General features: G+C 42.4%; 1 protein-coding gene across 3 annotated transcripts in view; it reads left to right on the top strand.

Annotated features, from left to right (window-relative positions):
* Nucleotides 1-16,104, top strand: part of SMAD2 (SMAD family member 2) — a 42,926-nt gene that overhangs the window by 946 nt on the left and 25,876 nt on the right. For 2 of the 3 annotated variants that reach the window (XM_073584757.1, XM_073584759.1), the window contains exon 2: nt 15,253-15,516. In XM_073584757.1, coding sequence (XP_073440858.1) covers nt 15,281-15,516 — 236 coding nt within the window. In that variant the 5' untranslated portion in view covers nt 15,253-15,280. Of the gene's footprint in view, nt 1-14,740; nt 14,830-15,252; nt 15,517-16,104 lie in introns of all 3 variants that reach the window. The other variant, XM_073584758.1, reaches the window with a different exon arrangement.

Raw genomic sequence — 16,104 nt, forward strand, 5'->3', positions numbered from 1 at the left:
TATACCCCAGAGCTGCACTCACTATTCTGCTGGTACAGTCACTGTGTACATACATTACATTACTTATCCTGAGTTACTTCCTGTATTATACTCCAGAGCTGCACTCACTATTCTGCTGGTGGTGTCACTGTGTACATACATTACATTACTGATCCTGAGTTACATCCTGTATTATACCCCAGAGCTGCACTCACTATTCTGCTGGTGGTGTCACTGTGTACAAACATTACATTACTGATCCGTAGTTACATCCTGTATTATACCCCAGAGCTGCACTCACTATTCTGCTGATGCAGTCACTGTGTACATACATTACATTACTGATCCTGTGTTACATCCTGTATTATACTCCAGAGCTGCACTCAGAGCCGATAGTGTGAAGTATGTGGGGTCCCTGACAGTTGTTATTGGGGGAAATAAGGATCCATCATGTCTGATTTCAGATGGCCCACTCTTTTGCTCTCGGAGTGATAACTTACTGCCGCCAAAGGAGTTTGGCTGTGACTCGCTTTGAGAACACAGGAGTGCTTGGCTGAGCAGTATTAGCTGTGAGTACCTTTGTGTGCAGGACAGGACGCACTTTTGGCCCTTCTGAAGCAGACCAGTTTACCCTGGTGTCCACTAAGGTTTGCCTTAGGGTATGTGCACACACTGCAGATTCACCTGCGGGTTTTTTCCCGCGGAACCGCAGGTAACGTGACCTGCGGTTTGGCCTTGCGGTTTGACACCTGGACAATGGAATAGGTGGCAAACCGCAGCAGAATCCGCAGAAACAATTGACATGCTGCGGAAAAAAACCCGCAGCTTTTCCGCAGGTAAAAAACCGCAGCGTGAGCACTGCGGTTTTGAAAACCCATAGGCTAACATGGTAAAGTACCATGTCTGCGGAACTGCTGCAGTTCTGCAGGGCCAAAACCGCAGCGTGTGCACATACCCTAAGACTCGACTCAGACCAGCGAACTGTACAGATGTATGCTGTCTGGGTTAGAATCTGGAATCTCACAGACAGCGCACGGACCAATGTTGTTGAGATCGTTCACAATTTTTTTTTTTCTTTCAAGGCCATAGTCCTCGTTCAGACAGTTGAGTTTTTACCTACGAGAAAAATCACCGACGTGTGTAATCAGGCGTTCTTGGGCAGATTTTCGTGAGTTTGTTCAGTGTGTAAGTTTTCTCAAATGCAAAAAAAAACTGATGGAGGTTTCTCAATTTTTTTGCTTTCAAATTTTTTTTTTACACTGACCAATAAATTTGTTTTTGTGCTGTGGCTTGAATCAAAATCGGACATGTCGCCGTGGTTTTTTGGGTGGATCACTCGATCCACCCATTGAAATGAATAGACGAAGAACAGGTGACACTATATAATAATAATAAATTTTATTTCTATAGCGCCGACATATTCCGCGGCACTTTACATTTCAGAGGGGATTTGTACAGACGATAGACATTACAGCATAACAATATTCACATAGATCATAACAAATACCAAGAGGAATGAGGGCCCTGCTCGCAAGCTTACAATCTATGAGGAAAAGGGGAGACACGAAAGGTGGGTGGTAACAGTTGCCCTGATTGTATGGACCAGCCATAATGTTAAGTGTGTAACAGTACAGACACAGAGGGTAATGGATGCATAAAGCATGTGGGAACCAGGGCTGTGGAGTCGGAGTTAGTTTTGGTCGGAGTCGGTAGAAATGTACCGACTCCGACTCCAGCTTTAAAAAAAATGTATTAATATTTCATAATTGAACTTTCATATGAATTTTATAAATGTTACTCAAATATATATGTTCTATCAAACTATGAACAACAGTGATAAGCAGTTCTGCTGGAGATAGAGACATTTCTTAAGGCCCTTTTACATTTAGCGATGCACCAGCGATCCAACCCGGTCAGGATCGCTGGTGCATCGCTAAATGATCGCTAGTGAGCTTTCATACAGAAAGATCTCACAGCGATGCAGCAGCGACGCAGCGCACGATACTTACCATTCACACACAGCGATCCTGCGTCCTCCCGCCCGCCTCCACGCGTCGCTCGTCATCACAGCAGGAAGTCTCAGCAGGAAGCGCCCGACGAGAAATGGAGCCGGACATTCTCGCGCCATCAGCGATAACCAGCGGGGGAGCCGGTCGCTGGTAAGTATCACACATAGCGATATCGCTAGCAATATCGCTATTACGTCACAAAACCAGTGACGTTTTAGCGATATTGCTAGCGATATCGCTTAGTGTAAAACCCCCTTTACTTCTTGTGTGTCACTGTTCTCCACTGCCCTTATCTAATCTTATACTTGGTTAACCTCATGCTGCCCCAACCCCCCTACTTACAATGTATGAAACTGAAAGTGAAAATGTGTTGCAAATTCTTAGTAATAAAGTTCCTCCGCTAGACTAGATCATACTAGGTGTGCGTCTTCCAAGCATCTCACAGCTGCCTGCTACTCAGAAGAGGAAGACTGTAAGAAGTATTATCCTTTCAACCAGGGCTGTGGAGTCGGTAAACCAAACCTGCGACTCCGACTCAGACTCCTCAATTTCCCTTACACCGACTCCGACTCCACGACTCCGACTCCGACTCCCACACATATTGCTTATATTTAAGTGAAAAATTTATTGTAGTACAATGTGAACCTCAGACATTTAATCATTTTTATGATCCAATAATCAAGATATTTAGATAGAACAGAATATATATTGGTGTACTGCCCGGTTTTCATTCTTTTTGGTACAGATACGATATGGATAGACAGATATGGATAGATAGAGCAGATTTCTAATCTGCTTTTGCTATTGAGTAACATTATCTATGAGCTCAAAAACCTTTCAGGTGATGCAGTTTTTTAAAAAGATGATCAACTTTTGCAGCTGAAAAACGTATCCTCAAAAAACACAGGAAAAACGCTGTGTGTGAATGTAGCCTTAGATCAGGAATAGAACAGCCATTTATAGGACATTTCATAACTTTCCCAAACTCCTATGAAAAAATATTCAGCACATCCTGCATTGAATTACTGTACCCAATTTATTATATATTTTAGGAGTCGGTCCATTTTATACCGACTCCAACTCCGACTCCACCAAAATGAGCTCCGACTCCGACTCCACGACTCCGACTCCACAGCCCTGCTTTCAACAAACTTTGCATCAGTTAACTGTGAGTACATGAGGAATAATAACAGTATTACTGACCACTATATCAGTTGTACGACCTGGCAATAATTTTGTACAATTGTTTTTAGGAAAAACAATTGTCATTTGGATTGTGAATGCAGAATTAAAAACCTGAGAATGTCAAAGAAGCATCACATTAAATCAGCTGTATTTGAACATTTCACCATCACTCAAGATAGAAAAAATTATGTCTGTCAGTGTATGACAAATGATCCAGACGAAAACAAATGCTGTGAAGCTAAGATGACTGCATATTCAGGCAGAGATAAAAATGCTCCTACCAGAGCTTCTAATCTAAAGAGACATTTACAGCGCTTTCATCCAGAAGTACTGAAAGCAGTGGATGAGAAAGACTGCATCCAAACCAATGAACCAGTGCCCAGCTCTTCCAGCCAAACAAAGGAGCAGAGAACTTTGCAGCCATCAGTTGCAAGATATTTTGTCAGTGACAAAGTTACTGTGACAATGACAGTAGATACATTTAAAAAACAGATCATAGAGCTTGTTGTAAAGGATAGTGTGCCTATTTCTTTATTTTCACGACCAGCTTTTATGTGTCTGAATGGGGAAATGGCCCGCAAGCTTGGTGTTTCTCTGGAGAGAGAATTAGAAAATTAGTAATCGAAGAAGCTTTTAAACAAAAGGAAGAACTTAAAAAAACTCTCAAGGGACGCTTTCTGTTTCTTAAAATGGATGCCTGCACACGTCACAGAGTGAACTATTTTGCCATCAATGTCCGATTTGTTTGTGACAAAAATGAAATAGTTACCAAGACATTGGCAGTAAAAGACACCAAAGCTCATCACACCAGTGAGTTTCTCCAGGTCTTGGTGGAAAAGGTTCTGCAAGACTATGAACTTAAAAAAGAGCAAGTTCTTTCTGTCGTAACTGACAATGCTTCAAATATGATAAGTACTATTAAGCTAATGAATGAGAGTAATGATGGTGACCAGCAGCTAGAAGAACATTCTGGGTCCACAGACACAGAAATGTTTGAAATAGAGGAACACAGTATTGTAACTGAGGAGCAAACTGAAGTTGCTTCAGATGAACAGCAACATGATAGTTTAGATGATCTTGTTGAAACTGTGTCAATATGTTCTTTCATTCATCACATGCGCTGTGTTGTGCATACGCTACAGCTGGCTATAAGAGACAGTCTGCAAGAAGGACATGCTGCTGCACTGATTGGCAAGGTGAGAAAATTGGCTACTGTTGCCAGAACCCCTAAAGTTGACTCAATTTTGAAGAGACTTGCTGGAAAAGGGGCAATTATTGATCAAGCCACACGATGGGGCAGTACTTAATGATTCAGCGCTTGGTTGAACTGAAAACCTTTCTTGTAGACATGGCTAACCCTCAACTGACGCTAAATGAAAGTCAGTGGAATCAGGTGACTGAGCTGGAAAAATTGCTAGAGCACCCATTTACAGTGACTAAAAAATTACAAGCAGAGGACTTAACTCCAGGTATTTTCTTAAAGGAGTGGAAGAACCTGATGTTTCGCCTGTCCCAAAGAGGAGGGTTAATTGCAAGTGGCATTGCTACATCAATGAAACGGAGAGAGGAGCTACTATTACAAAATAACATTCTTTTGGCAGCTGTTTATGTAGACCCAATGCATCGGATTCTTCTAGATGATCAACAGCTAAGTAAAGGAAAAGAAGCTCTGTTTGAAATAGCAGTAAGGATGAAAGGGTTGCAGAACAGTCAGGAGGAACAAGAAGAATTTGGTCGTCCTGCCACATCTTCACCCTCCTCATCAACTGATGAAGAATTTAATTTCGAAAAATATTTGGATCACAAGGACCGTGCAAAGCGTTCCCGCATAGAAGAAGAGTCATCCCCATCAAGGAACACAGCCAGTACATTTCAGCAGAATTTTTCACGTGCACTAAAAGAAATTGAGAAATTTGACCGTTCATCAAAAATAACAGTGCAACAAGCGATTCCTCTGTATCCTGACATTGTCAGAGATGTTGCCCGAGTGGTTACTGCTTTGCCACCAACACAAGTTAGTGTAGAGAGGTTGTTCTCTGCTCTCAAAATAATTAGATCAGATTTGAGGGCATCCATGAAGGAGGATCTCAGAGAGGCAATACTTTTTCTGAGGACAAATTTATAGATTTCTTCTTATTAACTGCATAAAAGTGTTTATTGCATATTTACTTAGAGTTTAGAAAAGTTTATAAAAGTTATTTGCTATATTCTAATTGTATTCTAATAAATGTAGTTTTTGCTCTAAGTGGTCTGATTACTTATATGATGGTGAGAAACTGAATAAGCACGATGTTTAATATTTTACAACAGTAAATTTGTTGTTATGAATTGGCCATTTATGAAGGAGCCGGAGTCGGAGCCTGATAAAATCCAAGAGTCGGAGTCGAAACTGTGGCTTACCGACTCCACAGCCCTGGTGGGAACATGATGCGGGGAACCTGTTTATGGTAAAACTTTTGGCTGTGCCACACAGGGATAGATTAGGTTAATGTGTTGAGGCGATAGGCCAGTCTGAATAAATGCAGTTTCAGGGCACACTTAAAATTAAGGGGATTGTGGACTAGTATATGCTGCGATAGCATTGGTCTGCTTTTGTACCAACAACCCGTTCATCTGGATGTCCAGTGTCTTCACATCCATGTATGTTTATGGATCGCTGTTTTGCAGAGACATGACTTGCAGGCTGATGACTGATCTGAGTCCTGTATGCACTCTGATCAGCACGGTCGGCCATGGCAATTATGGGTGAACCTCAGAAGTTCCTGCTAATAGAAAACAATCTTTCTCTGCAGCAATTATCATGGGCAAAATTTTTTAGACAAATTTTAGTTTTTGCAAAGTTTGCTGCTTCAGTGTTATATTTTTTTTTTTGGGGGTCGGATGTTTCTATGGTTTCTCAAGTGCAGTTATCAGCATTTCATACGTTTTTATACTTTCATTGACAAATACATCATGTATATAAGGACTCAATATTTCCTGTGCTGACTCTGATTTTTCAAGACTTCTGCCCTTCGCTTCTGGCAGTTGGCTATCCGCTCCTGGGCCAAATCCTGACTGATGTCCATTCTCGTCTCATCAGTGCTTGGAGTTTATCACAGTTTGTGAGGTTTTGTTTGATCTTTCGCTTTTTGTGGTTTGACTATAGGTTCTCAATGGGATTGAGATCTGGGGAGTTTCCAGGAAATGGACCCTAAATGTAAATGTTTTGCTCACCAAGCCACTTGATTGTCACTTTTTGCTTGCAACATTTAGTCTCCATGATGCTGGAAAAATCATTTATTCTTCGTCATCGTATTGCTCCTGGATGGTTGGGAGAAGTTTCTGTCAAAGGATGTTTTGACCCCATTCTTTATTCATGGCAATGTTCTTAGGCAAAATTGTGCGTGAGCCCCCTCAATGGATGAAAAGCCCCCCACACATGAATGGTCACTTTCAAGAGACTTTACTGTTGGCAGGCGCAGGTCCATAGTAGGCTCACCTTTTTTTCTCAGGACAATCATTCTTCCAGATATCCCCAACAGTCTGAAGAGGGCTTCATCAGAGAAAGTACCTGCAGGAAGTACATGGATTAGACTGCAGAGGACTGGGAAAAAGTTATTAACCTGGTGTCCTGGGCTCAAATCCCACAAAGGACAACATCTGCAAGTAGTTTGTATGTTCTCCCCGTGTTTGTGTGAGTTAATCCGGGTTATCCGGTTTCTTCTCGCACTCTATAGACATAGTGATAAAGAATTTATATGTAAGATAAATTCGGTAATAATGGGTTGCCGTTAGTCAGGGTTTTGCCCTGCTCCCAGGACGACATGCCAGGGGGTCAACTCTGTAAATATTGAGTTTTTCCATACACATGACATATGTCAATAAAAGTCTAAAAACACTGAAGCAGCAAACTGCGTGAAAATCTTTTTATCAATACCCACCCTAACTCAGATTACATGAATGGATTGCTAGCTCTTCGGGCTTGATTTTCTTTTATTACGTATTACTGCTGATGCGCATGCGAGGTTGAGAAATGGTTACTCCCCTCATCCACCTTATGTGCATCTTCAGTGTCTCTAAATATTAGGGAGCCTGAATCCTGCGATTTCTAAGGTCCAGAATTCAGTTTGACTGCTTTTGTTTTCAAGTAATAGGGGTCTTAATCCACTTAAGTAATCGTCTGAGATGTGCTAAGACACGGTGACAGGTTCTATCCGTGCCCTCTCTTGCATACAACTCTGTTGAACGTTTTTGAATCTTTATATTGGTAGTTTTTGGGGGTGCCAAAGCTGTAGCCCTCGTCTTATAAACCTATAGGACTTGTCGGAGGATTATTCTCACCTTCGTTGTAGGACACACAGGATGTTGTACTACGCACAGGACGTGCATTACTGGATCTATAGCAGAGATTGTAGCTCTCCCATCCCCCACTGTTTACATTCCTGGATCTGCCCTCCCCCCAGACTCTATGCCAAGGGGGACTTATTGGCAGAAAATGATCTAGTCTCAATCAATGCGTCTGCACTCGATGTTCCCCTAGTAAACCCAGAGATGTTCATCTTGAGAAAGCGCCCACACGAGCCATGCTGTGTCCTTCCTCACAGGCTAGGTATGTAGCTTCTTTTCCAGGCTATTGCATTTATCACTGAATAAGAGTAATTAATGCAGGCATGTTGGTGGATTATTGCATTACGGGGGAGCAGCCGCTGCTCAGTGCAAATGTTTCTAGTGGTTTTCTTTTCTGTAGGAGAAAGCAGCCGTATCTGAAGCATCTGTGTGGTGCACACCTGTGTGAGACCTCGTGTGACCCAGCACGTCCCTTAAGTTTTTTGCTTGCGTGTGCCCCAGTCCCTCGAGGCATTAATAATGTAGTAATTAGTCATTTCTACTTTACATATGGTTGTTATACATGTATTACTTGTCTTTACCTTCTAATGTGCTCATATTCTCTATGGGGAGAGCGGGGTAAGCCTTTGCTAGACATTGCAGATCCCTGTTTTGAATGGAGCAGAGATGTGCATGCTCGACATCCGCTCCATTTATCAGATATGGGACATGAATCATATTCTCCTTATCCCGGTTATTTTCTTGTTATGACCGCCAGCAGAATAGTGAGTGCAGCTCTGGAGTATAATACAGGATGTAACTCAGGATCAGTAATGTAATGTATGTGCACAGTGACTGCACCAGCAGAATAGTGAGTGCAGCTCTGGGGTATAAGGGTATGTGCACACTTTGCGGTTTCTGCTGCGTTTCCGCAGCGTTTTTGGCTCTGCAGAAACGCAGCAGATTCTGCTGCGTTGTACAGTACCTTTATTTCCTATGGAAATAAAAAAAAGCTGTGCACATGCTGCGTTTTTTTCCGCGCGGTTTTGCTGCGGTTTTCAAAACGCAGCATGTCAATTGTTTGGTGCAGAAACGCTGCAGTTTTACACCTCATCCATTATGAGGTGTAAAACCGCAGAAAAAACGCAGCACTTTGTCCTGCGGATTTCCTGCAGTTTTCTCTACAAAATCCGCAGAGACAAAACTATGTGTGCACATACCCTAATACAGGATGTAACTCAGGATCAGTACAGGATCAGTAATGTATGTACACAGTGACTGCACCAGCAGAATAGTGAGTGCAGCTCTGGAGTATAATATAGGAGGTAACTCAGGATCAGTACAGGATCAGTAATGTAATGTATGTACACAATGACTGCACCAGCAGAATAGTGAGTGCAGCTCTGGAGTATAAAACAGGAGGTAACTCAGGATCAGTACAGGATCAGTAATGTATGTACACAGTGACCCCACCAGCAGAATAGTGAGTGCAGCTCTGGAGGTTTAGGGTATATGCACACGTTGCAGTTTTCTCTTGTTTTTTTTGTTGCGTTTTCTTCTGAACCGATTTGTCACAAAACGTGAAAGGTTTCCTAGTACATAGTTCGTACTGATTGATGATTGGGGAAAAATGCATGTATTTTTTGCTGCATTTTTCCTGCCAACACATCAGTATTTGCAGTATATTTTTTATGTAGTGTCGAAGTTAAATCTGACCCCCATTATATCACCATGCCCTTTTATCAACTGAGTTTGTTCATTATATTGTATGCAGGGCTGAATAGGTTCTCCCATCTTGTAAAGTGATGATATATTTCTTTCACATGGAGATTCTTGGACGCCCAGCTGTGCAGGGGGCTGCAGCCAAGTCCCACTCACCTGAATGGCCGGATGCATTTCCCTGCACAGCGGACGACGGCCAGTGCCCTGTATTGAAGTACAGTGATGGGGCGCAGATTTATGCCACCACTTTGGCCCTTAATTCTCAGCATTAGTGGGGTCACAGAGTCCAGAACCCCATGTGTCATAACATCACGACTTATTCTAACAATTCACATTATTGAAATCAGGGCTGTGGAGTTGGAGTCGGTATAAAATGGACCGACTCCGACTCCTAAAACATATAATAAATTGGGTACAGTAGTTCAATGCAGAATGTGCTGAATATTTTTTCATAGGAATTTGGAAAAGTTATGAAATGTCCTATAAATGACTGTTCTATTCCTGATCTAAGGCTACATTCACACACAGCGTTTTTCCTGCATTTTTGAGGATACGTTTTTCAGTTGCAAAAGCCGATCAGCTTTTTAAAAAATCGCATCACCTGAAAGGTTTTTGAGCTCATATATAATGTTTTCAATATCAAAAGCAGATTAGAAATCTGCTCTATCTATATATCCATTTATCCATATCTGTCTATCTATATCATATCTGTACCAAAAGGAATGAAAGCCGGATAGCACACAGACTAACACTCCTTTTTTTTTTTTAAGAACCAGTCAGGTACACCTCATAGCTGCCCCAAAGAACACCCAGGACAGGCATTGCTCGTCTTCAGTAACACATCAACATCAATTGATAGTTGGAATAAATAGACTGCATTCATCACCACATCTTCTTATGGTGCAGGCTTTATTTTCAAGTGTAGGGGTGTGAAGTATGAGGCTCTGCAGCAGCTGAGGTGTGCAGTGTGAAATTCTGCGGAACAGTATGAGGTTCTGCCCCCCCCCCCCCAAGGTTTGAACCTGGCTACACCCACAGTGTGAATGTAGCCTGATGATCTAGGCTTTATCTTAGCCGAGATAAGGCTTTTTGTGTATGTGTGTGTGTATGTGTATATATATATATATATATATATATTACAGACCAAAAGTTTGGACACACCTCAATCAAAGCGTTTTCATTATTTTCATGACTATGAAAATTGTAGATTCACTCTGAAGGCATCAAAACTATGAATTAACACGTGTGGAATTATATGATTAACAAAAAAGTGTGAAACAACTGAAAATACTGTGTCTTTTATTCTAGGTTCTTCAAAGTAGCCACCTTTTGCTTTGATTACTGCTTTGCACACTCTTGGCATTCTTGGGGGTTGGACCAGATGGCCCAGGAGGTCCCTTCCAACTCTACGATTCTATGATTCTATGATTCTTGATGAGCTTCAAGAGGTTGTCACCGGAAATGGTTTTCACTTCACAGGTGTGCCCTGTCAGGTTTAATAAGTGGGATTTCTTGCCTTATAAATGGGATTGGGACCATCAGTTGTGTTGTGCAGAAGTCTGGTGGATACACAGCTGATAGTCCTACTGAATAGACTGTTAGCTGCTTTTTTCTTGCCATAATACAAATTCTAAGTAAAGAAAAACGAGTGGCCATCATTACTTTAAGAAATGAAGGTCAGTCAGTCCGAAAAATTGGGAAAACTTTGAAAGGGGCCCCAAGTGCAGTGGCAAAAACCATCAAGTGCTACAAAGAAACTGGCTTACATGAGGACCTCCCCAGGAAAGGAAGACCAAGAGTCACCTCTACTGCGGAGGATAAGTTCATCCTAGTCACCAGCCTCAGAAATCGCAGGTTAACAGCAGCTCAGATTAGAGACCAGGTCAATGGCACACAGAGTTCTAGCAGCAGACACATCTCTACAACAACTGGTAAGAGGAGACTTTCTGCACCAGGCTTTCATGGTAAAATAGCTGCTAGGAAACCACTCCTAAGGACAGGCAACAAGCAGAAGAGACTTGTTTGGGCTAAAGAACACAAGGAATGGACATTAGACCAGTGGAAATCTGTTCTTTGGTCTGATGAGTCCAAATTTGAGATCTTTGGTTCCAACCACCGTGTCTTTGTGCGACGCAGAAAAGGTGAACGGATGGACTCTACATGCCCGGTTCCCACCGTGAAGCATGGAGGAGGAGGTGTGATGGTGTGGGGGGTGCTTTGCTGGTGACACTGTTGGTGATTTATTCAAAATTGAAGGCATACTGAAGCAGCATGGCTACCACAGCATCTTGCAGCGGCATGCTATTCCATCCAGTTTGTGTTTAGTTGGACCATAATTTATTTTTCAACAGGACAATGACCCCAAACACACCTCCAGGCTGTGTAAGGGCTATTTGACCAAGAAGGAGAGTGATGGGGTGCTACACCAGATGACCTGGCCTCCACAGTCACCAGACCTGAACCCAATCGAGATGGTTTGGGGTGAGCTGGACCGTAGAGTGAAGGCAAAAGAGCCAACAAGTGCTAAGCATCTCTGGGAACTCCTTCAAGACTGTTGGAAGATCATTTCCGGTGACAACCTCTTGAAGCTCGCCAAGAGTGTGCAAAGCAGTAATCAAAGCAAAAGGCGGCTACTTTGAAGAACCTAGAATATAAGACATATTTTCAGTTGTTTCACACTTTTTTGTTAATTATGTAATTCCACATGTGTTTATTCATTGTTTTGATGCCTTCAGAGTGAATCTACAATTTTCATAGTCATGAAAATAAAGAAAACTTTTTGAATGAGGTGTGTCCAAACTTTGGTCTGTCCGTATGTACGTAATCGATATTATACAGTGTATTACATATTTACAATTTATTACAGTTTTTGTGTTCTAAAGTTGTATTCCAATAAATAGATATTATGTTCTATCAAAATATCTTGATTATTGGATCATAGAAATGATTAAATGTCTGATGTTCACATTGTACTACAATAAATTTTTCACTTAAATATAAGCAATATATGTGGGAGTTGGAGTCGGTGTAAGGGAAATTGAGGAGTCGGAGTCGCAGGTTTGGCTTACCGACTCCACAGCCCTGATGGGAATGCCTCTTTAGTAAGGTAACTACACAGAATGGTGGGCCTAGTGCAGATGTCATGGCCTGTAGGCTGCTGTAAAGTGTAGATCTAGAAGTGATATTTGCTGCTGTCAGATAATAGCACAAATCCATCGCCTTCCCTCAGATTGCACTGGCCCTTTGTTTTTTTTTGTTTTTTTGTGTGGTTCAGACACCTTAAGTGGAAATGTTACCGTCTTACATTTCTCCGCAGCGTTATTCTTCCCCCACAAGAATGTGTTATGTTTGGTATTTTTATGTCATGGTATAATAGAAATAACAGATTGACTCTCTTCCTGAGTGGAGGGGAAGTCTTGTATGTGACACTTGAGTACAATGGGGGAAATGTGCAAGTCTTGTACAATGGGGGAAATGTGCAAGTCTTGGTTTTGTCACGATATTACCCCAGGTTTGTTTTTTTTTTTTAAATTTCTCCTTTGAAAAAGTTCTTTTCTGTTTGTGGGATATTTAGCTGCCGAATGCAGAATTCTGTTCATGAAGGTTTTGTAGATTTATTGTGAATTGAAAGACCATTAAACAAAAAATGCAGGAAAAATTATATATAAATATATCCCGTGCAATTATCCCTTCATTTCTTTCTATTTTGCCTCGTTTCACAATTAAGTTGTGTTTCAGGACTTGCATATTGATGATCTGTCCTTCCAATTTTTGACTTTCAGAATGAAGAAATGAAGCTGTGTAACTTTTTTTTTTTAAAGGATACTTCATTAATATTCTGTATGGCTTTGCCTGCGTTCACATGAATAGGACTGAGATGCCATTAGCTCAAGTCTATTTTGCCATTTTTTTTTTTTTTTTTCTCAGATATTTGGGAGATACTCCTGAAAGGGTTTGTCCACTACAGAAATGTTTTGATGACTCTTCTTCAGGTTGTAGGGGCCTATTCAGTTTAATAGGATCTGAGCTGCAGTGCTTGAGAGCGGCCACTACACAGCGAGTGGTGCTGTGTCAGTCCATGCAGTGTTTACATAGTGCTGCTGCCAGCTGATCGGGTGGTGGGGGGGAGTGTTATCGGACGGGATAGTAAGTCCGATGGCAGCATCCACGCTTTGATGTGGGCTCCGGCGGTGAGCCCGCATCAAAGCCGGGACATGTCAGCTGTTTTCAACAGCTGACATGTGTCCGCAATAGGCGCGGGTGGAATCGCGATCCACCTGCAGCTATTAACTAGTTAAATGCTGCTTTCAAACTCTGCCAGCGACATTTAACACGCGCTTCCGGCCATCGGGCCGTAAATACGCGCACCGCTGACCCCCGTCACGTGATCGGGGATCATCGGTTCGTCGGCATAACCAGAGGTCTCCTTGAGACCTCCATGGTTGTTGATGCTGGATTGCTATGAGCGCCACCCTGTGGTCAGCGCTCATAGCAATGCGGTAATTCTGCTACATAGAGGCGATCTGAGCATCGCCTCTGTGTATCAGAAGCTATCGTGCTATGGCAGCTTCTAGCCTCCCATGGAGGCTATTGAAGCATGGCAAAAGTAAAAAAAATAAAAAAAAATATATAAAAAAAATTAAAGTTTAAATCACCCCCCTTTCACCCCATTCAAAATATATTGCCCTACGGTATTCTTTCCTCCTCACTTCACTATCGGATCTACTATAAGCTGAGTTATTGAGACTGGTTAATATGGACTTGCTACCTGACAACACCATTGAAAGGACTGGTTGTCGGTTTTTCTGGAATAGTCACGCTAATAAAGTGCATGGACTAAATGAATAATCCTGAGTGAGTTACATTGCAGCAGTCCCTGCAGAGGAGTGTAGTGTGACATGACTGGCTATGGGCAGCTTTCCTATGTGGCTCCTATTGTGGAGTCCCCCACCCTCCCACGCGGGTCCACCTCCAGCTGTGATGTCATTATACCCTGACAGAATGGGGACAATCCTTTTAAGGATGACCATCAGTATCAGATTTTCCTATTTTCTTGTCTGCCTACTCAATAAATGTACAGAGCTGTAACCAACGCTTACTATAGCACCCTCTTCAATCAGTTGATGTCTTGGGAGGTTTGCAGGGTGATTCTTGGCCCGCCCCCGCTGATCTCTCATCATGCTAAGTATCTATTGGTTTTGTAGAGCTGGAGAGACTTAATAATGATTGCACAGAACAAGGGACTTGTTCACCAGCCATACGTTAGCATGCACCTATGCAGGAAAGAAAGCAAGCATCATTGCAATGGGAAAGCTGCTCATCTTCAAGGATCCACATAATCTACACAGTCTAGAAGAGCCTGTGTGGTCGGCTGGAGGGAGCCGGTGTGGTCTTCTCGAGCGCCTGAGCCTTCAACTGCTTGTTTTCTGTGAACTAAATTAGTGACCAAGTTTCCAAGTGAATCATCTTCTTGGTTCTGTGAGATGGATGCGAGGCGGCAGCTTTCTTACGGTTTTCTTGCATTGATTATGTACCCGCAGCTCGGCTCCCTTTGAGAAATGGTTTTCCTTTCCATTGTTAATAGGAGAAGATTGAGTCTGATGTGATGAAGGTTTCGAGGATATATACGGTATTGGTCATAGATATCTTAAGAACTGACATCTTTTGGGGGAGAGTCTAGAGGCCCCCATCTTGCTGATATCTGCGAGTTTGGCCAGATTTAGTCTAATGTGCTGGGTGGTCTTAAGAGTGGAGCCACCACTTGCATCCATCATGTCTTATCTGTCGAATGGGGAGGATTAGGATGCGCCCATACGCATTAGGTGATCAGTGGCTTCAGCTGATGGGGGCATAGCAATCGTTAATAGGATCTTTCCATCGCCCGTGCAGCATACACGTTGTCAGTCTTGTGTTAATGAACTATTAGACTGTTTGTTTTTTTTCCTAGATACTTAGTGACTTTCGCCATTGTTAGTTTCCACTACAATTAAATATTTTGTGGTCCAGGTCGTTGTCTGAGCAATTCACATAATATTCGCTCTATCCCTTTTAGGTCAGACGCGAGTTGAACCTGCACCATTATGTCCTCCATATTGCCCTTTACGCCTCCCGTTGTGAAACGTCTCCTCGGATGGAAAAAGTCAGCAAGTGGCACCACAGGAGCTGGCGGCGGGGAGCAGAACGGCCAGGAAGAAAAATGGTGCGAGAAGGCGGTGAAGAGCTTGGTGAAAAAGCTGAAAAAGACCGGACAACTGGATGAACTCGAAAAGGCAATCACAATGCAGAACAGCAGTACCAAATGTATTACAATCCCAAGGTATACTCTCAGATCACCGTGCATTGTCTTGCTCTCGTTATTTGGATGAGCGGGGCGTATGTTGTACCTGTTTATCCCTCCTTTTGGCAGAACGTGTCTCAGATCAGTGTTTCTAACTTGTGTGTTTTTTTTTTTTTTTTTTAAAAAGACTAACATTTGAGGGAGCAGATGTGATGGGGTCTTGTACTTCCCCCGCACATCACTGTGAGCTGTGTGTCCTCCATAACTCCACTCCACAAGGTTTTACAGTTCTCGGGATCTTGCTCTTTGTGTCTTAAACAACCTGATGATAATACACGATGTGTTTCGGAGCTGGCTCGTCACTGAATTACTCACTCGGGTGATGTCACTGCTTCTTGGTGGGCTGCAGAGCGGGTCTTCTAACATAATGGCTATATTTGTCAAGCTGTGTGTATGTAGTTGCTGTGTCCTCACGTTTCATGTACTTTACAGCACAAATTAGTTGAGTGGTAAAAATTTCATTTTTATTATGGAAATAACTACATTTGATAGTGATTATAAATCAGCTTAACGGATATCTGTCAGCAAGATCATTGGCCCCCAAACCGCATATTTTAGCACTCCCGA

The sequence above is a fragment of the Dendrobates tinctorius genome, unplaced genomic scaffold (genome assembly GCF_039654945.1).
Source record: "Dendrobates tinctorius isolate UK_male_01 unplaced genomic scaffold, ASM3965494v1 ptg000085l, whole genome shotgun sequence".
In the NCBI taxonomy this organism is placed as follows: domain Eukaryota; kingdom Metazoa; phylum Chordata; class Amphibia; order Anura; family Dendrobatidae; genus Dendrobates; species Dendrobates tinctorius.